The sequence below is a fragment of the Coregonus clupeaformis genome, chromosome 31, assembly GCF_020615455.1.
Source record: "Coregonus clupeaformis isolate EN_2021a chromosome 31, ASM2061545v1, whole genome shotgun sequence".
Classification (NCBI taxonomy): Eukaryota; Metazoa; Chordata; class Actinopteri; order Salmoniformes; family Salmonidae; genus Coregonus; species Coregonus clupeaformis.
Window position 1 is genome coordinate 38,315,289 of NC_059222.1, and position 24,184 is coordinate 38,339,472.

Below are 24,184 nucleotides of genomic sequence, written 5' to 3' on the forward strand. Positions count from 1 at the left end.
GGTGTCGTTCCTTTCTGTACGCGTACCGGTAGGGTTAGCTAGTGTCCATTCTAAGGGAAAACAACCGGGGAAGATGCCATCAAAGATAACTTTTGAAACCGAAGACATCGGGAAGGAAGGTGAAATGGACATTAGTTCGGGCAGTACGACACCCAAAGTAAGTAAAATGGAACACAAATAGCTGGTTGTTAACGTTTGCTAAATAGCCGAAACTGAACAAAACCCGCTGGCTAGCACCGCCATTCTGCTAGCTAGCTAGCTAGTGACATTCTACATCCGCGTGGTAGCTAATGGTATATCATGTCGTCACAAATGTCATAGTGTTCATATTGTATTGCCATTATGCTAGAGGCAAGCTGTACGGAAAAATATAAGTAGAGATTTAAAGAACTGTCAATCTTTGGAGAAAGGAACTAGCTAACGCCACATGGCATGGTCATTGCTACTAGCGTGCAGCCTCGTGCACATGACACGTGGTCAGCTGATCTGCAAAACAGAAGGATCAACTTGCCACCATGGACTCGGGGACAGGCACAGCCTATGGACTCGGGGACAGGCACAGCCTATGGACTCGGGGACAGGCACAGCCTATGGACTCGGGGACAGGCACAGCCTATGGACTCGGGGACAGGCACAGCCTATGGACTCGGGGACAGGCACAGCCTATGAATTTGTGCAGCGTACAGCACTTGATGACGTTGCTCGACATGTTTCAATTCTAACTAGCTGATTAGCAACAATTTATGCAATACTGTATGTCAATGTATCCATCTATCTTTCTAACTCTGTTATGTGGTTGGTCTATGTATGAACTACACATAGATAATAAATATAGCTATACATTGAACTAGCTTGCAACTATTCATTCCCCTTACAAATGTGTGGTGCACGATGTTAATGTGTGGTGCACTATGTTTGGTTGGTAGAAAATAAAGGAGAAGAAGACCAAGGAGGGAAAGAAAATCAAGAAACAGAAAACGGTTGTTGAAGAGGAACCTGACTGTGAACCTCCTGCTCCCAAGAAGAAGAAGAAGAAGAACAAGAAAGAAGAAGTGGAGAAAGCAAACGGGGAGGTGAACAAATCAATTGATGTTAATGGCAACATAGAAGAATCACCTTTGAAGGACAACACATCTCATTCCAATGAGGAGTCTGCAGACAATGACAAAGCAACCGAGGTTACTTATATTATATTGTTTTGATAAAACATGCCTACACTCAGTACTGCGTTACAACGGATATGTATTGATTTGTTTTGACATCTGTTTATCAAATACATTGTTTATTTTAGCTAGTGTTAAGATGGGAATGAATATAATCATTTCATAATCAGACCTTTTGAAACTAGCTAGGTCAATAGAATAAATGTTAATCAGCATGGCAAGGCATCGTTTTACCATGTCCCGTTCTGCCATTGCCAACAGAAGAAGAAGAAGAAGAAAAATAAAAAAAAGACAGAAGAAGAAGTCGTCGTCAACGGAGTGTTGCCTGAGACTCCCAAGCTGATCGCACAAACCAATGGGCATACCGCGGCGACAACTCCAGGACAATCAAGCGAGGACTCAGACAGTGGAAAAGAAACCGTGAGTCTTTCCAGTGATGTTCTGATTCATCAGTGAAGTGGTTTGTGGAAAAACTATTTATAGGACTTTAATAACATTGTCAGTCTGTTGCTTTCTGTTTGCATGCCATTAGGAGACACCAGAACAGAAAGAGGGATCCTTCTCTAACTTCAGAATCTCCCCCAACACCATTAAACTACTTCAAGGTATTTTTTTCTTCTTTGTCAATTTTCGTGCAACTAAAATGCTTTTTGAGTTGAGTTACCCATTTTTAAAGGTGCAGTCTGTTATTTGGTAAAAACAACTTACCAAGTGTATTAGGGCTACCTACATTTTAACTGTCTCATTTCCCTCAAGCAAGAGGCATATCTTACCTCTTTGACATCCAAACCCAAACCTTCAATTCTGTGTACGAGGGAAAAGATGTGATTGGCCAGGCAAGAACAGGCACTGGTAAAACGTTAGCTTTTGCCATTCCGCTGATCGAGAAACTCCAAAATGACCCCGATGACAAGAGGAGGGGCAGAGCCCCAAAGGTAGGTCTGCTGCAGATACTGCCATCAGATATTCAGCATGTGCTGTTAGTGCTAAGATATTGTCAATTAGCTACATTATATAGTCTTGTGGAGCATGTATAATTTTTTGACCAAAATTCTTATGGAATGCTTGATGTTTTTTTCCCATCATTAACCGTGTCCACTTCATTAGGTTCTGTGCCTTACTCCAACCAGAGAATTGGCAATTCAAGTATCCAAGGATTTCAAGGAGATGACAAATAAACTGTCTGTTACCTGTTTCTATGGTGGGAGCTCCTACCATCCCCAACGTGAGTTTTATTCCTATTTCTTACTTTTTCAATTTAACATTCTCTAGTTGTGCACAATTTGGCTTCATTGTAAAGTGCCTGTTATTTATTTGTGAAAAGTGATGCTGTAAATTGCATATACGGTTAAGCTGATAATATTTGTGGGAAATCATTTCGATCTGTTTTCTCTCAGTTGACGCAATCCGCAGTGGCATCGATGTCCTAGTGGGAACTCCAGGTCGTATCAAGGACCATCTACAGAATAACAAACTTGACCTGTCTCAATTGAAGCACGTTGTATTAGATGAAGTCGACCAAATGCTTGATATGGGCTTTGCAGAACAGGTGGAGGAGATACTTTCTGCATCTTACCAAAAAGGTAACGAGACATTTTCATATGGGATTGATTGAATTAGGTAGATTTACTATAGATTTGCCTTGGGTTGGATGGGAGGCCAAGAACGTATGTCTTAACGTTAGTACTGAATCAGAAGAGGGTAAGTGCACATAACTGATCCAATGTTTCTTTGTGGGCAGGCTCTGAGACCAACCCCCAGACCCTGCTCTTCTCTGCCACATGCCCAGCATGGGTGTATGATGTGGCGAAGAGGTACATGAGGCCAACCTATGCGCATGTTGACCTCATTGGCAAAAAGACCCAGAAAACTGCCACCACAGTGGAGGTAAGATATACAAACTATTTTATTATGCTTTCAACAAGTGATGGTTAATTTTGATTGACAATGGTTTCCACTTTGGTTTACATTTTTCTCACACTTCAGATTAATTCAGATTGTATTTTTCATCTTTGAAATTGTACATTTTAGAAACCAAATGTATAATTTGACGTTTTCTATAGAGTAACATAAAGCCATCAGGTTGCCATTAATACATGTCCATAATAGGGCCACGATACTTAAGAAATACACATTTTACATTTACACAGCAAGTTTCTTTCACATCATACTTGCTGAAGCAGTTTCTTCTGACTAAAGCTACTGTAGCCTTTTAACACATATTTTTGTATCCCCAGACTCATACTATTGTAGTCTCTACTTGGCTGTAATCCAGCGATAAAGATCAAGTGTGTCTTACCTTGAAGTTACTTTGCACTACAAATCATTTTAGGCTCTTCTGATGCTCACACGCAAACCAGTTAACATATAGCAGAGATATTTAGCAGCATTCCCCATATTTAGCCCTCCCCATATTTTATTATTATTATTATTATTATAATACATGCCATTTAGCAGATGCTTTTATCCAAAGTGACTTAGCCATGCGTGCATACTTTTTACGTATTCTGTGGTTCAAACTGGTAAAAGACCACGCAATACTGAATTGGCTGTCATTTCAAAATGTTTCTCATTTTGTAATGTGTAGTTCACTCAGGCCTACTTAACATAGTTGTTTTCACACTGACCAGCACTTTTATTAAGTCCTCTCCGTCTCTTCCTCCCCACCCAGCACCTTGCCATAGCATGTCACTGGTCCCAGAGGGCTGCAGTCATTGGGGATGTGGTGCAGGTGTACAGCGGGAGCCACGGCCGCACCATCGTCTTCTGTGAGACCAAGAAGGATGCCAACGAGCTGTCAATGAATGCCTCCATAAAACAGGTACCAGAAACCTGCCAGAGCGTTGATTGTTCGTTTTAATTTTGTCACACAGTGAACACTGAAAATGTAGTGAGGTAGAACATTGATAGAAGGATCAACCTGGAAGGTTTGACTGACGGACGTAAATGACATTGAAAGTCAAGTGAGATAGTTGACTGTATTTCTAATGGGTTCACTGGCTTATTCATTCTCGGGCCTGATTGTGATGAATGTTGAATGTTGCAGAGTTCCCAGTCACTTCATGGGGACATTCCTCAGAAGCAGAGGGAGATCACACTGAAAGGCTTCAGAAGTGGCACCTTCGAGGTCTTAGTGGCCACCAACGTTGCTGCCCGTGGGTTGGACATCCCAGAGGTAGACCTGGTTGTGCAGTGCTCACCCCCAAAGGTAGATGAATACTGTGATAATACCATGTTAGATGCTCTTATACATGTGTAGTAACACTGTAATTGATCTAGCAACAACAACAATGTATTAACGTGAACGCTTCGTTGTCCCTCTACCAGGATGTGGAGTCCTACATTCACCGGTCAGGTCGAACTGGTCGGGCTGGCAGGACTGGCGTCTGCATCTGTTTCTACCAACGCAAAGAGGAAGACCAGCTCCGATACGTAGAGCAGAAAGCAGGCATTACATTTAAGCGAGTTGGAGTGCCCACTGCCAATGACATCATCAAATCCTCCAGTAAAGATGCAGTGAGGTTTTTAGACTCTGTGCCTCCCCAAGCCATTGAGTACTTCCGTGTGTCTGCTACCAAGCTGATTGAGGAGCGTGGGGCCGTGGAGGCCCTGTCTGCCGCCCTGGCACACATATCAGGAGCCACTGCCCTGGAGCAAAGATCCCTCCTCAACTCTGACGCTGTGAGTGTAGACCCTACTAGCTCAGTCTACATGTAGCAATTTAATAATGAAGGACATGTCAACATGTGTAAATGCCCTGAACTGTTTAAAATGCATCTTTAACTTGTATTTCATGTTTTGTTATTCAATCCATCCAGGGCTACACCACAATGACAATGAACTGCTCCCAGGAGCTGCACAACATTGGCTGCGCCTGGCGTGGTCTGAAGGAGCAGCTGGGAGAGGAGATTGACAACATGATCCGGGGGATGACCTTCCTCAAGGGCAAAATGGTACGTTTGTCATTCAATGTGCCTCTGTTTTCACCTTTTGAAATAAAACCATCCTCCTTCACTGTTTTGTACTATAATCACAATACTATTGGGGCTCTGTAATTGACCTGCCTGATGTTAAGTGAAAATTTGATGAGTGAGCTTTGTTTTTTTCTCTGCAGGGAGTCTGTTTTGACGTTCCGGCTGACAAAGTAAAGGAGTACCAGGTAAGTCGAGAGCAGATACTATTCCTCTCAACTGTGACGAATTGGACACATGTAAAAGGCTTGGTTTAATGTGATTTCAAAGCTGAGGAGCAATTATCCAAGACCATTTTCTCAAACTGCATTTTAAAGAGTATTTCCCAAGCCTTACTGTCAAGCTCTGCCAGAGTGATCCTCAAATTTCACAACACATGCAATCAATCCATAATCACTTTTTTTTTAGTAAAAAACAAAAGGCTTCATTAATTAAGGCCACAGTAGATAATGTGATTAGTAACGCAGAGACTCTATTGTCCTTGCGGTGATCACTCCAATCGTCTTCTCCTCAGGATGCCTGGCAGGACGGCAGACGTTGGCAGCTGTCAATCGCCACAGAGCTTCCTGAGCTGGAGGAGAAACAGCGCATGGGTGGTGACGGCGGCGACCGTGGATACGGACGTTCCTTCGGAGGACGGGGAGGTGGCCGTGGCTTCAGAAATGGCGGCGGTGGAGGCGGCGGCAACTGGAGAGGTGGAGGCAGTCATAAACGAAGCTTCAGCAGTGCGTTTGATTATTAACCACTAACTTCCCATTCTCTGGACTGTTGACATGGCTGTCTGTTTCCTGGTTTTTACTGGTGTTTGGTGGACTGACTGTTACCCGCGCGAAAGGAAATTCTGCAAAATATGTATGACCTGATTGCTTTGCAATAATGCGTTCAACTATCTGTATTGGAATGAGATGTCTTCATTAAAGGTGGTCTGAGGAAATTAAATTCTAGGTCTGTTCTTTTTTCACCTACTCTATTTTTAATCCTAAAAAAAAAGAAATTCCTCCTTGGACATTCATCCGCTTCATGTATCTTGAAGGGCATTTCCTGAGATGCTATGCTAATACTCTCAATTTTAGTTATAATGAAAACAACATATATAGGCCTATTGTGTCAATTAAGTTAAATAAAAAGCAAACATTTAAGACAACTCAGTAATTCTACAGTGCCAGTCTGCTTGTTCAGCTTTATGTGATGTGTCTGCTAAATGATGTCAATGTGTGGCACTCAATAGTTCTTAATGGACTGTATGTGTGCTCAGTTGCTTGGTCGATGTCTTGCAGTTCATCTGAATATGGTATTTTAGAGCTTGTTTCAGCACGGCTTGGAATGTGGTATATCCACCTTTTTCAGAGATTTTAGTTTGCCATTCTGTTCGATGCATGTTTCTCCCACTCGTCTTATAGAAATGGCATTTGCTGTGCACTGTGTGTGTCGCAGTCAGTCTCCATGGGATAGGCCAAGTAATCCATATCCTCACCTGTAAAGTGGAGGATAAACGTATTGACAAGGATTTACCACCCAAAAAAGTGAACCATATCTGAGGAAATTATTTGAAAGTTGTCCGCTTGGAGAGTGAAGAGAAAATAGTCAGTTGCCAAGTGCCTTACTTACAGTAACTGTCCGCCCAGCAGATGTCTGCTGCCCTCCAGCTTCTGTTGTCATTAGACTGGCTCCAGTGCTCCAAGTGTTTTAGGTGATCAACTATCTGCAGGAGCACATATCACTGGTTTGATATTGTAGTTGCATTTAATGTATGTACATATATTATCCATAGTAACGAGCTTACACAAATCCCCTCTGAAATCACAGGAACTGATAGTTTACCTTGAATACAGCCTCTGCTTTCTCATTGTCATCAGCATCAGAGTTTTCTGTATAGGGACAAATAAGACCATGCAAAATGTTATCATTCTAGAAAGGAATAGTCAAAAATACTTTTGTATGAACATTGACACTTTAGCTTTAGAAAGTGCCTTCAGAAAGTATTCATACCCATTGACTTATTCCACATTTTGTGTTACAGCCTGATTTAAAAATATATTTATTTTTATTTATTTTCTCACCCATCTACACACAATACCCCATAATGACAAAGTGAATACTTTTTTTGTAAATGTATTGAAAATGGAATACAGAAATATTTAATTTAAAGTACAGTACCAGTCAAAAGTTTGGACACCTACTCATTCAAGGGTTTTTCTTAATTTTGTCTATTTTCTACATTGTAGAATAAGAGTGTAGTAACCAAAAAAGTCTACAATAAATCAAAATATATTTTATATTCTTAGTAGCCAGCCTTTGCCTTGATGACAGCTTTGCACACTCTTGACATTCTCTCAACCAGCTTCACCTGGAATGATTTTCCAACAGTCTTGAAGGAGTTCCCACATATCCTGAGCACTTGTTGGCTGCTTTTCCTTCACTCTGCGGTCCAATTTATCCCAAACCATCTCAATTGGGTTGAAGTCGGGTGATTGTGGATGCCAGGACAGCACTCCATCACTCTCCTTCTTGGTCAAATAGCCCTTACACAGCCTGGAGGTGTGTTGGGTCATTGTCCTGTTGAAAAACAAATGATAGTCCTACTAAGCGCAAACCAGATGGGATGTCGTATCGCTGCAGAATGCTGTGGTAGCCATGCTGGTTAAGTGTGCTTTGAATTCTAAATAAATCACAGACAGTGTCACCAACAAAGCACCATCACACCTTCTTCTCCATGCTTCACGGTGGGAACCACACATGCAGAGATCTTCCGTTCACCTACTCTGCGTCTCACAAACACACGACGGTTTGAACCAAAAATCTCAAATTTGGACTCATCAGACCAAAGGACAGATTTCCACCGGTCTAATGTCCATTGCTCGTGTTTCTTGGCCCAAGCAAGTCTCTTCTTCTTATTGGTGTCCTTTAGTAGAGGTTTCTTTGCAGCAATTCGACCATGAAGGCCTGATTCACACAGTCTCCTCTGAACAGTTGATGTTGCGATGTGTCTGTTAGTTGAACTCTGTGAAGCATTTATTTGGGCTTCAATTTCTGAGGCTGGTAACTCTAATGAACTTATCCTCTGCATCAGAGGTAACTCTGGGTCTTCCTTTCCTGTGGCGGTCCTCATGAGAGCCAGTTTCATCATAGCGCTTGATGGTTTTTGCGACTGCACTTGAAACTTTCAAAGTTCTTAAAATGTTCCGTATTGACTGACCTTCATGTCTTAAATAAGCAAAGAGAAATGACAGTCCATCATTACTTTGAGATGTTCTTGCCATAATATGGACTTGGTCTTTTACCAAATTGGGCTATCTTCTGTATACCACCCCTACCTTGTCACAACACAACTGATTAGCTCAAACGCATTAAGAAGGAAATAAATTCCACAAATTAACTTTTAACAAGGCATACCTGTTAATTGAAATGCATTCCAGGTGACTACCTCATGAAGCTGGTTGAGAGAATGCCAAGAATGTGCAAAGCTGTCATCAAGGCAAAGGGTGGCTACTTTGAAGAATCTCATATAAAATATGTTTTGATTTGTTTAAGACTTTCTTGGTTACTACATGATTCCATATGTGTTATTTCATAGTTTTGATGTCTTCAAAATAAAGAAAAACCCTGGAATGAGTTGGTGTGTCCAAACTTTTGACTGGTACTGTAAGTATTCACACGCCTGAGTCAATACGTGTTAGAATCACATTTGGCAGCGATTACAGCTGTGAGTCTTTCTGGGTTAGTCTAAAAGCTTTGCACACCTGGATTGTACAATATTTGCACATTCTTTTTTAAATTATTCAAGCTCTGTCAAGTTTGTTGTTGATCATTGCTAAACAGCCATTTTAAAGTCTTGCCATACATTTCCAGGCTCTGTCGTAGCCGGCCGTGACCGGGAGACCCATGGGGCGGCGCACAATTGGCCCAGCGTCGTCCAGGGTAGGAGAGGGAATGGCCGGCAGGGATGTAGCTCAGTTGGTAGAGCATGGCGTTTGCAACGCCAGGGTTGTGGATTTGATTCCCACGGGGGGCCAGTATGCAAAAGAAAAAATTATAATGTATGCACTCACTAACTGTAAGTCGCTCTGGATAAGAGCGTCTGCTAAATGACTAAAATGTAAATTTCCAAGCTGATGTTAAGTCAAAACTGTAACTAGGCCACTCAGCAACATTCAATGTCGTTTTGGTAAGCAACTTCAGTGTATATATTGTCCTGCTGAAAGGTGAATTTTGCTCCCAGTGTCTGTTGGAAAGCAGACTGAACCAGGTCTTCCTCTAGGATTTTGCCTGTGCTTAGCTCCATTCCATTTATTTTTATCCTAAAAAACTCCCTAGTCCTTGCCGATGACAAGCATACCCATAACATGATGCAGTCACCACCATGCTTGAAAATATGAAGAGTGGTTACTCAGTGATGTGTTGTGTTGGATTTGCCCCCAAACAACGCTTTGTATTCAGGATATAAAGTCAATTTCTCTGCCACATTTTTGGGAATATTTTAATTCGTAACAGGCTTCCTTCTTTTCACTCTGTCATTTAGGTTAGTATTGTGGAGTAAATACAATGTTGTTGATCCATCCTCAGTTTTGTCTTATCACAGCCATTAAACTCTCTAACTGTTTTAAAGTCACAATAGGCCTCGTGGTGAAATCCCTGAGCGGTTTCCTTCCTCTCCGACAACTGAGTTAGGAAGGACGCCTGTATCTTTGTAGTGACTGGGTGTGTTGATAAACCATCCAAAGTGTAGTAACTTCACCATGCTCAAAAGGATATTCAATGTCTGCTTTTTTAAAATAATTTCTAGCCATCTACCAATAGGTACCCTTCTTTGTGAGGCATTGGAATACCTCCCTGGTCTTTGTGAAATTCACTGCTCGATTAGGGGTCCTTACAGATAATTGTATGTGTGGTGTATAGAGATGAGGTAGTCATTAAAATAATCATGTTAAACACTATTTTTGAGTGAGTCCCTGAAAATTTTAAAGCACATTTTTACGCCTCAATTTATTTAGGCTTGCCAATACAAAGGGGTTGAATATGTATTGACTCAAGACAGCTTTTCATTTTTTATTAATTTGTAAAAATGTGTAAAAACATAATTCCACTTTGACATTATGGGGTATTGTGGGTAGGCCAGTAACACAACAAAATGTGGAAATGTGAATACTTTTTGAAGGCACTGTACTTTGCAAGTTGACGTTTATTGTCATGAGTCTTGCCCTTTAGGCAGAACTGAGCGGTTTCCGCTAGATGGGCCAACTAAAGTCAAAATTGTCTGTATCGTAAAAATTCATGAAAACAAAAAAATTGCTTTTTGGTCTTAATTTAAGGTTAGGCATTAGGGTTAGCAGTGTGGTTAAGGTAAAGGGTATGGTTAGGTTTAAAATCAGATTTCATGACTTTGTGACTGTGCCAGCTAGTGACCACCCTGCAGCGCTGCCTCCAGTACATGAGTCATCCCAGTAAATACCAACCTGCATTTCCTTTGCAGCTCTTACCATGCACTTCAGGTGTGAAGGAAGACTGGTAGGACTGTTCTGGGAACCTTTCCTCCTCGCTGGTGTTGTTGGGAGGGTAGTTGTCCTCGACATGAAACATACCAGGGTTGTGACTGGTCTGTCCCCTTCTGTACTTCAGGAAAACCTCTATGGAAATGGAGACAAGCTGATGCTTAAACACTGAATTTGAGTTAATACCAAGAGAACCCCAATGCACTAATCAACACGCCATAAGAGAATGCAGGACGGTGACTTTCTGCCAATACACTACATAGTGAGTTGTCCCTACCTGCAAACCCATCCAGTGGAGCAGAAGAACATGCCTCAGTTTCTGAGAGGGAGATCGGACTATGTTTTATATCAACTTCTGACTTCTGTAGTCCTAGACAGGAACAAAGAAAGGGACAGGAAACAACACATTATTATTATTATTATTATTATTATTATTATTATTATTATTATCAGTGGGCTGTATTCCATCACTGAGATGTATACTCTTGATCATATGAATCAACTTAATATGATAAACAACCTGTGTTGTGGAGCAGTGAACTACATGTAATGTACATAGCAATGGCTAGCTAGTATGCTAACTATTCTAGCTAACTAACTGGCTGAATAAGTTGACGACGGACTCGCTCAAGCTGTCGGGACTAACCCACAACGTTAGACACGGACACGAACGATCTGCTTGGCGTGTTGACACACTGGTGGTTTGTTGTGGCAGAGTATTGGTGCTAAACTGTGTTGTTGGAGTCCGGCATGCTAGCTGGCTGTGGCGTCTTATGACTAGGTGCCCTGGACGATTTTCACGGAAGAATACTGTACCTAGTTAGCTAGCTGAATAAACTAAGTTAGTCTATTCCTAGAAAACATTGAACCGCTGTAGTTTACAACAATTATAGATTCTGAGGTGGAAGTTGGGAGAGTTATATTTGGGTGTTGTGGTGAGGGAGGCCCCGCTCTCTCCTTTCCCAGATGTTTAGTTAATTTCATTCCGATCTCCTTTGCATTATTGTAGCCATTTTCTGCAGCCTGTCAACTATGCCTCTGTCTATCCCTGTTCTCTCCTCTCCGCACAGGCTATACAAACGCCTCACACCGCGTGGCTGCTGCCTCTCTAACCTGGTGGTCCCTGCACGCATCACCCACGTGGAGTTCCAGGTCTCAGGCAGCCTCTGGAACTGCCGTTCTGCTGCCAACAAGGCAGAGTTCATCTCAGCCTATGCTACCCTCCAGTCCCTCGACTTCGTGGCGCTGACGGAAACATGGATTACCACTGAAAACACTGCTACTCCTACTGCTCTCACCTCGTCTGACCATGTGTTCTCGCATACCCCGAGAGCATCTGGTCAGCGGGGTGGTGGCACAGGAATCCTCATCTCTCCCAAGTGGACATTCTCTCTTGCCCTGACCCATCTGTCTATCTCCTCATTTGAATTCCATGCTGTCACAGTCACTAGCCCATTTAAGCTTAATATCCTTGTCATCTATCGCCCTCCAGGTTCCCTTGGAGAGTTCATCAATGAGCTTGACGCCTTGATAAGTTCCTTTCCTGAGGATGGCTCACCCCTCACAGTTCTGGGGGACTTCAACCTCCCTACGTCTACCTTTGACTCATTTCTCTCTGCCTCCTTCTTTCCACTCCTCTCCTCTTTTGACCTCACCCTCTCACCATCCCCCCCTACTCACAAGGCAGGCAATACGCTTGACCTCATCTTTACTAGATGCTGTTCTTCTACTAATCTCACTGCAACTCCCCTCCATGTCTCCGACCACTACTTTGTATCCTTTTCTCTCTCGCTCTCCTCCAACACTACTCACTCTGCCCCTACTCAGATGGTAATGCACCGTCGCAACCTTCGCTCTCTCTCTCCCGCTACTCTCTCCTCTTCCATCCTATCATCTCTTCCCTCTGCTCAAACCTTCTCCCTCCAATCTCCTGATTCTGCCTCCTCAACCCTCCTCTCCTCCCTTTCTGCATCCTTTGACTCTCTAAGTCCCCTATCCTCCCGGCCGGCTCGGTCCTCCCCTCCAGCTCCGTGGCTTGATGACTCATTGCGAGCTCACAGAACAGGGCTCCGGGCAGCCGAGCGGAAATGGAGGAAAACTAGACTCCCTGCGGACCTGGCATCTTTTCACTCTCTCCTCTCTACATTTTCTTCATCTGTTTCTGCTGCTAAGGCCACTTTCTACCACTCTAAATTCCAAGCATCTGCCCCTAACCCTAGGAAGCTCTTTGCCACCTTCTCCTCCCTGCTGAATCCTCCTCCCCCTCCCCCCCTCCTCCCTCTCTGTGGATGACTTCGTCAACCATTTTGAAAAGAAGGTTGACGACATCCGATCCTCGTTTGTTAAGTCAAATGACACTGCTGGTCCTGCTCACACTGCCCTACCCTATGCTTTGACTTCTTTCTCCCCTCTCTCTCCAGATAAAATCTTGCGACTTGTGACGGCCGGCCGCCCAACAACCTGCCCGCTTGACCCTATCCCCTCCTCTCTTCTCCAGACCATCTCCGGTGACCTTCTCCCTTACCTCACCTCGCTGATCAACTCATCCTTGACCGCTGGCTATGTCCCTTCCGTCTTCAAGAGAGCGAGAGTTGCACCCCCTTCTCAAAAACCCAACACTCGATCCCTCTGATGTCAACAACTACAGACCAGTATCCCTTCTTTCTTTTCTCTCCAAAACTATTGAGCGTGCCGTCTTTAGCCAACTCTCTTGCTATCTCTCTCAGAATGACCTTCTTGATCCAAACCAGTCAGGTTTCAAGACTGGTCATTCAACTGAGACTGCTCTTCTCTGTGTCATGGAGGCTCTCCGCACTGCTAAAGCTAACTCTCTCTCCTCTGCTCTTGTCCTTCTAGACCTGTCTGCTGCCTTTGACACTGTGAACCATCAGATCCTCCTCTCCACCCTCTCTGAGCTGGGCATCTCCGGCGCGGCTCACTCTTGGATTGCGTCCTACCTGACCGGTCGCTCCTACCAAGTGGCGTGGCGAAAAGCTGTCTCCGCACCACGTGCTCTCACCACTGGTGTCCCCCAGGGCTCAGTTCTAGGCCCTCTCCTATTCTCACTATACACCAAGTCACTTGGCTCTGTCATATCCTCACATGGCCTCTCCTATCATTGCTACGCAGACAACACACAACTAATCTTCTCCTTTCCCCCTTCTGATAACCAGGTGGCGAATCACATCTCTGCATGTCTGGCAGACATATCAGTATGGATGACGGATCAACCTTGGCAAGACGGAGCTGCTCTTCCTCCCGGGGAAGGACTGCCCGTTCCATGATCTCGCCATCACGGTTGACAACTCCGTTGTGTCCTCCTCCCAGAGTGCGAAGAGCCTTGGCGTGACCCTGGACAACACCCTGTCGTTCTCCGCTAACATCAAGGCGGTGACCCGATCCTGAAGGTTCATGCTCTACAACATTTGGAGAGTACGACCCTGCCTTACACAGGAAGCGGCACAGGTCCTAATCCAGGCACTTGTTATCTCACGTCTGGATTACTGCAACTCGCTGTTGGCTGGGCTCCCTGCCTGTGCCATTAAACCCCTACAACTAATCCAGAATGCCGCAGCCCGTCTGGTGTTCAACCTTCCCAAGTTCTCTCACGTCACCCCGCTCCTCCGCACACTCCACTGGCTTCCAGTTGAAGCTCGCATCTGCTACAAGACCATGGTGCTTGCCTACGGAGCTGTGAGGGGAACGGCACCTCCGTACCTTCAGGCTCTGATCAGTCCCTACACCCAAACGAGGGCATTGCGTTCATCCACCTCTGGCCTGCTGGCTCCCCTACCTCTGCTGAAGCACAGTTTCCGCTCAGCCCAGTCAAAACTGTTCGCTGCTCTGGCACCCCAATGGTGAAGCAAGCTCCCTCACGACGCCAGGACAGCGGAGTCACTCACCACCTTCCGGAGACATTTGAAACCCCACCTCTTTAAGGAACACCTGGGATAGGATAAAGTAATCATTCTAACCCCCCCCCTTACCCCACCCCACCCCCCCAAAAAAATAAATAAAAATAATAATAATTGTAAAGTGGTTATCCCACTGGCTATAAGGTGAATGCACCAATTTGTAAGTCGCTCTGGATAAGAGCGTCTACTAAATGATGTAAATGTAAATGTAAATGTAGTTCAGTGGAGGCTGCTGAGGGGAGAACGGCTCATAATAATGGCTGGAATGGAGCAAATGGAATGGCATCAAATGCATGGAAACCATGTGTTTGGTGTATGTGATACCATTCCATAAATTCCGCTCCAGCCATTACCCAGAGCCTAGAACTAGTAGTTTAACTACATTTAAAATAAAATAAAATGTTATTGGTCACATACACGTGTTTAGCAGATATTATTGCGGGTGTAGTGAAATGCTTGTGCTTCTAGCTCCGACAGTGCAGTAATATCTAACAAGTAATATCTAACAATTTCACAACATATACCTAATACACACAAATCTAAGAAAGAATGGAATTAAGAATATATACATATATGGACGAGCAATGACAGAGCGGCTTGGACTAAGATACAGTAGAATAGTATAAAATACAGTATATACACATATGAGATGATTAATGCAAGATATGTAAACATTATTAAAGTCATTTTGCAGTAGCTTGGTGATAGGTTTTTATTTATTTATTTTATTTCACCTTTATTTAACCAAGTAAGCCAGTTGAGAACAAGTTCTCATTTACAACTGCGACCTGGCCAAGATAAAGCAAAGCAGTGCGATAAAAACAACAACACAGAGTTACATATGGGGTAAAACAAAACATAAAGTCAAAAATACAACAGAAAATAGAAAATATATATACAGTGTGTGCAAATGTAGCAAGTTATGGAGGTAAGGCAATAAATAGGCCATAGTGCAAAATTATTACAATTAGTATTAACACTGGAATGATAGATGTGCAAGAGATGATGTGCAAATAGAGATACTGGGGTGCAAATGAGCAAAATAAATAACAATATGGGGATGAGGTAGTTGAGTGGGCTAATTTCAGATGGGCTGTGTACAGGTGCAGTGATCGGTAAGGTGCTCTGACAACTGATGCTTAAAGTTAGTGAGGGAGATAAGAGTCTCCAGCTTCAGAGATTTTTGCAGTTCGTTCCAGTCATTGGCAGCAGAGAACTGGAAGGAATGGAGGCCAAAGGAGGTGTTGGCTTTGGGGATGAACAATGAGATATACCTGCTGGAGCGCATACTATGGGTGGGTGTTGCTATGGTGACCAATGAGCTAAGATAAGGTGGGGATTTGCCTAGCAGTGATTTATAGATTGCCTGGAGCCAGTGGGTTTGGCAACGAATATGTAGTGAGGACCAGCCAACAAGAGCGTACAGGTCACAGTGGTGGGTAATATATGGTGCTTTGGTGACAAAACGGATGGCACTGTGATAGACTACATCCAATTTGCTGAGTAGAGTGTTGGAGACTATTTTGTAAATGACATCGCCGAAGTCAAGGATCAGTCGGATAGTCAGTTTTACGAGGGCATGTTTGGCAGCATGAATGAAGGAGACTTTGTTCCGAAATAGGAAGCCGATTCTGGATTTAACTTTGGTGCTTAATGTGAGTCTGGAAGGAGAGTTTACAGTCTAACCAGGCACCTAGGTATTTGTAGTTGTCCACATACTCTAGGTCAGACCCGTCGAGAGTAGTGATTCTAGTCGGGTGGGCGGGTGCCAGCAGTAGCGTTCGATTGAAGAGCATGCATTTAGTTTTACTTGTGTTTAAGAGCAGTTGGAGGCTACGGAAGGAGTGTTGTATGGCATTGAAGCTCATTTGGAGGTTTGTTAACACAGTGTCCAATGAAGGGCCAGATGTATACAAAATGGTGTCGTCTGCATAGAGGTGGATCTGAGAATCACCAGCAGCAAGAGCGACATCATTGATATACACAGAGAAAAGAGTCGGCCCAAGAATTGAACCCTGTGGCACCCCCATAGAGACTGCCATAGGTCCAGACAACAGGCCCTCCGATTTGACACAATGAACTCTATCTGAGAAGTAGTTGGTGAACCAGGCGAGGCAGTCATTTGAGAAACCAAGGCTATTTAGTCTGCCAATAAGAATGCGGTGATTGACAGAGTCGAAAGCCTTGGCCAGGTCGATGAAGACGGCTGCACAGTACTCTCTATTATCGATCGTGGTTATAATATCGTTTAGGACCTTGAGCGTGGCTGAGGTGCACCCATGACCAGCTCGGAAACCGGATTGCATAGCAGAGAAGGTACGGTGTGATTCGAAATGGTCGGTGATCTGTTTGTTAACTTGGCTTTCAAAAACTTTCGAAAGGCAGGGTAGGATGGATATAGGTCTGTAACAGTTTGGATCTAGAGTGTCACCACCTTTGAAGAGGGGGATGACCGCGGCAGCTTTCCAATCTCTGGGGATCTCAGACGTTACGAAAGAGAGGTTGAACAGGCTAGTAATAGGGGTTGCAACAATTTCGGCGGCTAATTTTAGAAAGAAAGGGTCCAGATTGTCTAGCCCAGATGATTTGTATGGGTCCAGATTTTGCAGCTCTTTCAGAACATCAGCTGTCTGAATTTGTGTGAAGGAGAAGCGGGGGGGCATGTGCAAGTTGCAGCGGAGGGTGCAGAGCTGGTGACCGGGGTAGTGGTAGCCAGGTGGAAAGCATGGCCAGCCGTAACAAAATGCTTGTTGAAATTCTCGATTATTGTAGATTTATCGGTGGTGATAGTGTTTCCTAGTCTCAGTGCAGTGGGCAGCTGGGAGGAGGTGCTCTTATTCTCCATGGACTTTACAGTGTCCCAAAACTTTTTGGAGTTAGTGCTACAGGATGCAAATTTCTTTTTGAAAAAGCTAGCCTTTGCTTTCCTAACTGCTTGTGTATATTGGTTCCTAACTTCCCTGAAAAGTTGCATATCGCGGGGGCTATTCGATGCTAATGCAGTACACCACAGGATGTGTTTGTGCTGGTCAAGGGCAGTCAAGTCTGAGGAGAACCAGGGGCTATATCTGTTCTTAGTTCTGAATTTTTTGAATGGGGCATGCTTATTTAAGATTGAGAGGAAAGCACTTTTAAAGAACATCCAGGCATCCTCTACTGACGGAATGAGATCGATATCCATCCAGGATACCTGGGCCAGGTCAATTAGGAAGGCCTGCTCGCTAAAGTGTTTTAGGGAGCGTTTGACAGTGATGAGGGGTGGTCTTTTGACCGCGGACCAGTTACGGACGCAGGCAATAAGGCAGTGATCGCTGAGATCCTGGTTGAAGACAGCAGAGGTGCATTTAGAGGGTAAGTTAGTCAGGATGATATCTATAAGGGTGCCCATGTTTACGGATTTAGGGTTGTACCTGGTAGGTTCCTTGATAATTTGTGTGAGATTGAGGGCATCTAGTTTGGATTATAGGATGGCCGGGGTGTTAAGCATATCCCAGTTTAGGTCACCAAGTACTACGAACTCTGAGAATAGATGGGGGGCAATCAATTCACATATGGTGTCCAGGGCACAGCTGGGGGCTGAGGGGGGTCTGTAGCAAGCGGCAACAGTGAGAGACTTATTTCTGGAAAGGTGGATTTTTAGAAGTAGGAGCTCAAACTGTTTGGGCATAGACCTGGATAGTATGATAGAGCTCTGCAGGCTATCTCTACAGTAGATTGCAACTCCACCCCCTTTGGCAGTTCTATCTAGACGGAAAATGTTGTAGTTGGGGATGGACATTTCTGAATTTTTGGTGGCCTTCCTAAGCCAGGATTTAGACACTGCTAGAACATCAGGGTTGGCGGAGTGTGCTAACGCAGTGAATAACTCAAACTTAGGGAGGAGGCTTCTGCAAAAAGCCGTGCAAAAAGCCAATGCTTTTACGGTTACAGAAGTCAACAAATGATAGCTCCTGGGGAGTAGGAGTGATACTGGGGGATGCAGGGCCTGGGTTAACCTCTACATCACCAGAGGAACAGAGGAGGACTAGAATAAGGATACGGCTAAAGGCTTTAAGAACTGGTCTTCTTGTGCGTTGGGTACAGAGAGTAAAGGGGGCAGATTTCCGGGCATTGTAGAAGAGATTCAGGGCATTATGTACAGACAAGGATATGGAAGGATATGAGTACAGTGGAGGTAAACCTAAGCATTGGGTAATCAATCAATTTTATTTTATATAGCCCTTCTTACATCAGCTAATATCTCGAAGTGCTGTACAGAAACCCAGCCTAAAACCCCAAACAGCTAGTAATGCAGGTGTAGAAGCACGGTGGCTAGGAAAAACTCCCTAGAAAGGCGAAAGCCTAGGAAGAAACCTAGAGAGGAACCAGGCTATGAGGGGTGGCCAGTCCTCTTCTGGCTGTGCCGGGTGGAGATTATAACAGAACCATGCCAAGATGTTCAAAAATGTTCATAAGTGACAAGCATGGTCAAATAATAATCAGGAATAAATCTCAGTTGGCTTTTCATGCCGATCATTAAGAGTTGAAAACAGCAGGTCTGGGACAGGTAGGGGGTTCCATAACCGCAGGCAGAACAGTTGAAACTGGAATAGCAGCAAGGCCAGGCGGACTGGGGACAGCAAGGAGTCACCACGGCCGGTAGTCCCGACGATGGTCCTAGGGCTCAGGTCTCTCAGTTGGCTTTTCATAGCCGATCATTAAAGAGTTGAAAACAGCAGGTCTGGGACAGGTAGGGGTTTCGTAGCCGCAGGCAGAACAGTTGAAACTGGAATAGCAGCAAGGCCAGGCGGACTGGGGACAGCAAGGTGTCATCATGCCCGGTAGTCCTGACGTATGGTCCTAGGGCTCAGGTTCTCAGAGAGAAAGAGAGAACGAGAGAATTAGAGAGAGCAATGAAAGAGATAGCATCACTGGAGGCACCGATTGAGTTGGTCTCCGCGTGTATGGGGGGTGAAACAAAGGAACTATTTGAGGCAGTTTGAGAGGGACTTGGTGCTTTACAGTGAAATTGTATAATAAGAACTAACTGGAACAGCAATCGGCAAGGCATATTGACATGGGAGAGAGGCATAAAGCAATCACAGGTGTTATTCGAGAGAGCTAAGACAACAACTGGTAATGGCGATGAAAGTTTGGGCTGAGGCTAAACAGATAAACAGGACAGGGTACCGAGTAAAGGAACAGTCCAGCAGGCATCAGCTGTGCAGCTGAGTGATCATAAGGTCCAGTGAACAGCAATATGTGAGTTTGAGAGCAGTTCGAATTGGTGCTACAGCACTGGCTAGCAGGAAGCAAGGCTGTTGTTTGCGTGTGCTAGCGGGCCGGGGCTAGCAGATGGATCTTCGTGGTCGTCGCAATGGGAAGCCTGTTGAAACCACAGACGATTACGTCGGCAGACCAGTCGTGATGGATCGGCGGGGCTCCGTGTCGACTCTAGGAGGTCCAGTCCGGTTGACAGAGAGGTAGATAGCCGGGAGATGGGCCTGACTTGAGGCTAGCTCAAGGCTGATTAGCCAACAACAACATCCATTTGGTTGCAGCTAGCTAGTTGCGATGATCCGGAGTTAAAGGTTCAGTGATTCCGGCAGAAAAACCGATATGTTCTGGGTCGATAACGCGCTGTGCAGACAGTGCAGACTGGCCGATAATAGTCCAGGCTAGAGCTGGCTGGTAGGTAGTGCAGGCCACGGACAATGGTGAAAAACCGCTAACGGTGGCTAATAGCAAGTAGCTAGTTAGCTGGCTACTCCCGTCCGGTAGACAGAGAGGTAGATAGCCAGGATATGGGCCTGGCTCGAGGCTAGCTCAAGGCTAACTGGTGCTTGCTTCGGGGGCAGTGGTGATTAGCCAACAGCAACATCCATTCGGTTGCGGCTAGCTAGTTGCGATCCGGTGTTAATGTCCAGTGATTCAGTTATTCCGGCAGAAAATCTGATGTTCTGGGTGAAAACCGCTAACGGTGGCTAATAGCAAGTAGCTAGTTAGCTGGCTAGCTAGTTTCAACTGGAGATTCTAGATAAAAGCTAAGTCAATAATAGAATCTGAACTAAAGTTTAATCTTGGTAGTGTTTTCAGTAGCTAATTACTTTACTGCCATGTAGCGTTGTAGCAAACTACTGGAACTAAACACTACTGTTGTTGCAAAAATAAAATATGGGTGAAGTAGGCAAGAATTTCATCAGACCTGCCTAATTCTCACGTAAAACATTGTTTTTGTGTTAAATAGGCTAAATTAAACATGCTGTTAACATATGACCCAAAGTTATATGTTCTTGCAATTTGTAGTCTATGACATTTCAGATTTACATATGATAATATTTCACGAAGTAGTTTGGATGTAGTGAACTACTTTTTCAAAGTAACTTAAGTAAACTTTTTTAAGGGTAGCTTAAATTCTTCCAGTGTGAAGTTATTGGTAGCTTGGTGAACTATATTTTCAGAGTAACTTCCCCAACATTGTAAACAACATAAAGAATGCTTTCTAAAGCTACTCACCTCTTCTTCGTTTGGTACATTTAACAACAGGCAGCATCATGTAAACCCTGGAGGCATTACTGCCCTTTTTGATGCTCTTGCGCTGTAGCTCTTTCACATCGGTTAGAGAGTTCAGGGCACATCGGAAGTTGGCTTTCCATGTCTTGGGATCAGGCTTGTCTATCCCAGGTTTGTATCTGCCTTGAAACAAAGGGATACAATTAGTTAATCAAAGCAAACCTGTGAACTGTGTCATTTTACATACAAGCAAGTACGAGCAAGTAGTGTTTTATCCCAAAGGTTCCGAGTACTAACTTGGAAAACGCACGCTCAAATTGGTCAATTTGTTGCCCTTCTTTGTACAGAGAAAATAGTAGCAATTGATAAAACTATCCATATCCACAACAATTAAATTGCATTTGACCATCCATAGATCCATAGTGTTGGGGAGTAGTGACCTACATGTAGTTCAACTAGTAATTTAACTACATTTTGCTGTAGCTGGGTGGTAGTTGAACTAAATTCTAATCTAGGTAGTGTTTTCAGTGTAAGGGATCGGGGGTTGGCAGGGTCTAGACAGAGTCTGACACTTCCCCGATCTACTGAGAGGGGGAGTCATCAGACTCGATCTGGTTCACCTGAGTTCTGAGCACACCTGTCAGTAATTAGTGTAGGATTTAAGGTGTGCTCAGAAGCTCAGTCGGGCGCGAGGTATTGTTCCTTTGTGACTTGCTAAGTGTTTTGTTTCTGGGGAGAGAGAGAGAGAGAGAGAGAGAGAGAGAGAGAGAGAGAGAGAGAGAGAGAGAGAGAGAGAGAGAGAGAGAGAGAGAGAGAGAGAGAGAGAGAGAGAGAGAGAGAGAGAGAGAGAGAGAGAGAGAGAGAGAGAGAGAGAGAGAGAGAGAGAGAGAGAGAGAGAGAGAGAGAGAGAGAGAGAGAGAGAGAGAGAGAGAGAGAGAGAGAGTTTGTTGTTTTTGATTACCCGTGTATCCGACCTGTGCCTTGTTGTTTGACTCCCCGTATTGCTTAATCCTCTGCTTGCCTACCCCAGTGATTACCATCCTCTGATCCTGTGCCTGTGCCTCGACTACACTAAGCCCGCTCCATTGGTACCTCTGCCTGTCTATGCCTGGCCCGGGTGTTGACCACAGCCCGCCCGACCACGATTGCTATTCCCTTGTCTGTACTCTAATAAAGCATCGCTATTCTGCGATTGGATCTTACCACTCTGTCTGAGTATTCATTACAGAATACCTCGCCATTACCATGGATCCAGCGGAATTACAGAGGCGATGGGAGATACAGGAGAAACGGATGGATGAACTCCTACAGTTACTCAACGCTGGTGCGGTTGAAGGCACCACCCGAGCACGGTCAGTCCTCGTCATGCACCTCCGATTTCTCTACCTACAAGGTACGACGGGGAACCTGGCAAATGTCAGGGGTTTCTACTCTAGACGCCCCTGTATATGTCGTATAATCGTGCTATGTTTTCCGATGACCGTAGCAGGGTGGATTTCATGATTTCTCTGCTAACGGGAAGAGCACTGGATTGGGCTACTGCGCTTTGGGCAGCTGAGGTCCCCGAGTTGAATGCGGAAGTTCAGTTCAAGAGACTGTTTCAAGAGGTGTTCGACCAACCAGTATCTGGGCGTAGTGTGGAGACCAACTATGCGAACTTCAGCAGGGCCGTCGGTACTGTAGCCGACTACGCTTTAGAGTTCCGTACTATAGCAGCCGGTAGCGGATGGAGCGAGACTGCTTTGCTCACAGTTTTCCGAAGAGGGCTGCGCAAAGACGTACAGACTGAGTTGGCTTGTCGAGGAGATATCACTGCGCTACATGAGTTTATCAAAATAGCCATCTCTATTGATAATCTTATAGTGCAACACAAGGCATCCACAGTCCGGGAGTCCTCGATCACTGGTCCTATGCAATCGACAGAGCGGAGGAGAGAATCTGAGGAGGAACCTATGCAACTGGGATGGTCACCTCTACAAGGTTCGGTGAGACAACAACGTCGGCAAGACGGACTATGCCTGTATTGTGTTCAGTCGGGTCATTTCGTTCGTCAATGTCCGGTACGACCTAACCGATACACCAGGATATCGCCTCGAACTGCCAAACCGGGTGAGTGAGAATCAAGTTTTGAACATTACATCGAAACAAATGTATGTGCCAGTTACCTTATCTGTCGGAGAGAAAGTGCGCAGGTTGGAAGGACTTATTGATTCCGGAGCGGTTGCCAGCTTTCTGGATATGGGTCTTGCTGAGGAGTTGGGAGTTCAACTTATTCCAATTCAACCTCCCCTGCGAGTCAACGCGCTAGACGGTGAGCCCATGGGCACTGGGTTCATTACGCACCGTACAGAGGTAATCAAGTTACAAGTGGGCTCCATACACCAGGAGAACATCTTTTTTTCGTCATCTCCGCTTCCACGGGAGCCACTAGTTCTCGGCCACCCCTGGCCTCGTCCTCCATGATCCGGTCATCTCCTGGAAATCTGGCGATATCACAGCTTGGAGTGAGGTATGTAGGGCAGAGTGCCTCAATTTACCGTGCAAAATGTCTACTGTGGAGGATGCGCAGGGTGCGGTGTCTACTGTGGTCCCTACAGAATACCAGGATTACGCGCAGTTGTTCTCCAAGGAGAGGGCTACCGTGTTACCACCTCATCGGGCCTGGGACTGCGGGGATTGATCTGCTATCCGGAGCTACACCTCCTCGTGGAAGAATCTACCCGTTGTCACAGCCGGAACGAGAAGCGATGAGCCAGTATATTGATGAGGCGCTACAGCAATGGGCCATTCGCCTATCGCGACGTCTCCAGCCGCATCCAGTTTTTTCTTTGTGAAGAAAAGGGATGGCGGACTGCGTCCTTGTATAGACTATCGAGGTTGAACGATATTACCATCAAAATCGTTACCCTCTTCCTTTGATTCCAGCAGCCCTTGAACAGGTGGGACAGGCCTCCATGTACAGTAAACTGGACCTCAGGAGTGCGTACAATCTGGTGCGTATTAGAGAGGGGGATGAATGGAAGACCGCCTTCATCACACATCGAGGACACTACGAATATTGTGTCATGCCCTATGGACTTACCAACGCGCCCTCAGTATTCCAGGCGTTCATGAATGACATTTTCAGGGACATGATTGATCGATTTGTTATAGTG

General features: G+C 44.9%; 2 protein-coding genes across 3 annotated transcripts in view; one reads left to right on the top strand and one right to left on the bottom strand.

Annotated features, from left to right (window-relative positions):
* Window positions 1–6,073, top strand: LOC121547691 (nucleolar RNA helicase 2). 2 transcript variants are annotated; one of them, XM_041859084.2, is made up of 14 exons: window positions 1–157; window positions 927–1,178; window positions 1,422–1,583; window positions 1,696–1,768; window positions 1,920–2,098; window positions 2,271–2,388; window positions 2,561–2,746; window positions 2,905–3,050; window positions 3,835–3,984; window positions 4,210–4,371; window positions 4,491–4,844; window positions 4,982–5,116; window positions 5,278–5,322; window positions 5,649–6,073. In XM_041859084.2, the coding sequence occupies exons 1-14, from the start codon at window positions 74–76 to the stop codon at window positions 5,874–5,876; spliced, it is 2,274 nt and encodes a 757-aa protein (XP_041715018.2). In that variant the 5' UTR covers window positions 1–73; the 3' UTR covers window positions 5,877–6,073. The 2 variants fall into 2 exon arrangements, with proteins under 2 accessions (XP_041715018.2, XP_041715019.2); XM_041859085.2 differs by having other exon boundaries at window positions 1,425–1,583.
* LOC121547692 (interferon regulatory factor 2-like) overlaps window positions 5,877–24,184 on the bottom strand; it is a 23,615-nt gene continuing 5,307 nt past the window's right edge. The window contains exons 4-9 of the mRNA XM_041859086.2: window positions 21,033–21,212; window positions 10,901–10,993; window positions 10,612–10,758; window positions 6,956–7,002; window positions 6,743–6,836; window positions 5,877–6,608 (exon numbers count right to left, since the gene is read on the bottom strand). Of these exons, the coding sequence (XP_041715020.1) occupies window positions 6,529–6,608; window positions 6,743–6,836; window positions 6,956–7,002; window positions 10,612–10,758; window positions 10,901–10,993; window positions 21,033–21,212 (641 nt within the window). The 3' untranslated portion in view covers window positions 5,877–6,528. The remainder of the gene's footprint in view (window positions 6,609–6,742; window positions 6,837–6,955; window positions 7,003–10,611; window positions 10,759–10,900; window positions 10,994–21,032; window positions 21,213–24,184) is intronic.

Bases quoted from the DNA above. Each gene is read 5' to 3' on its own strand.
- LOC121547691 (XM_041859084.2), top strand. From the start codon at position 74: ATGCCATCAAAGATAACTTTTGAAACCGAAGACATCGGGAAGGAAGGT. The intron at 1,769-1,919 runs GTATTTTTTTCT...ATTTCCCTCAAG, and splicing joins CACCATTAAACTACTTCAAG to CAAGAGGCATATCTTACCTC. The intron at 4,372-4,490 runs GTAGATGAATAC...TCCCTCTACCAG, and splicing joins TGCAGTGCTCACCCCCAAAG to GATGTGGAGTCCTACATTCA.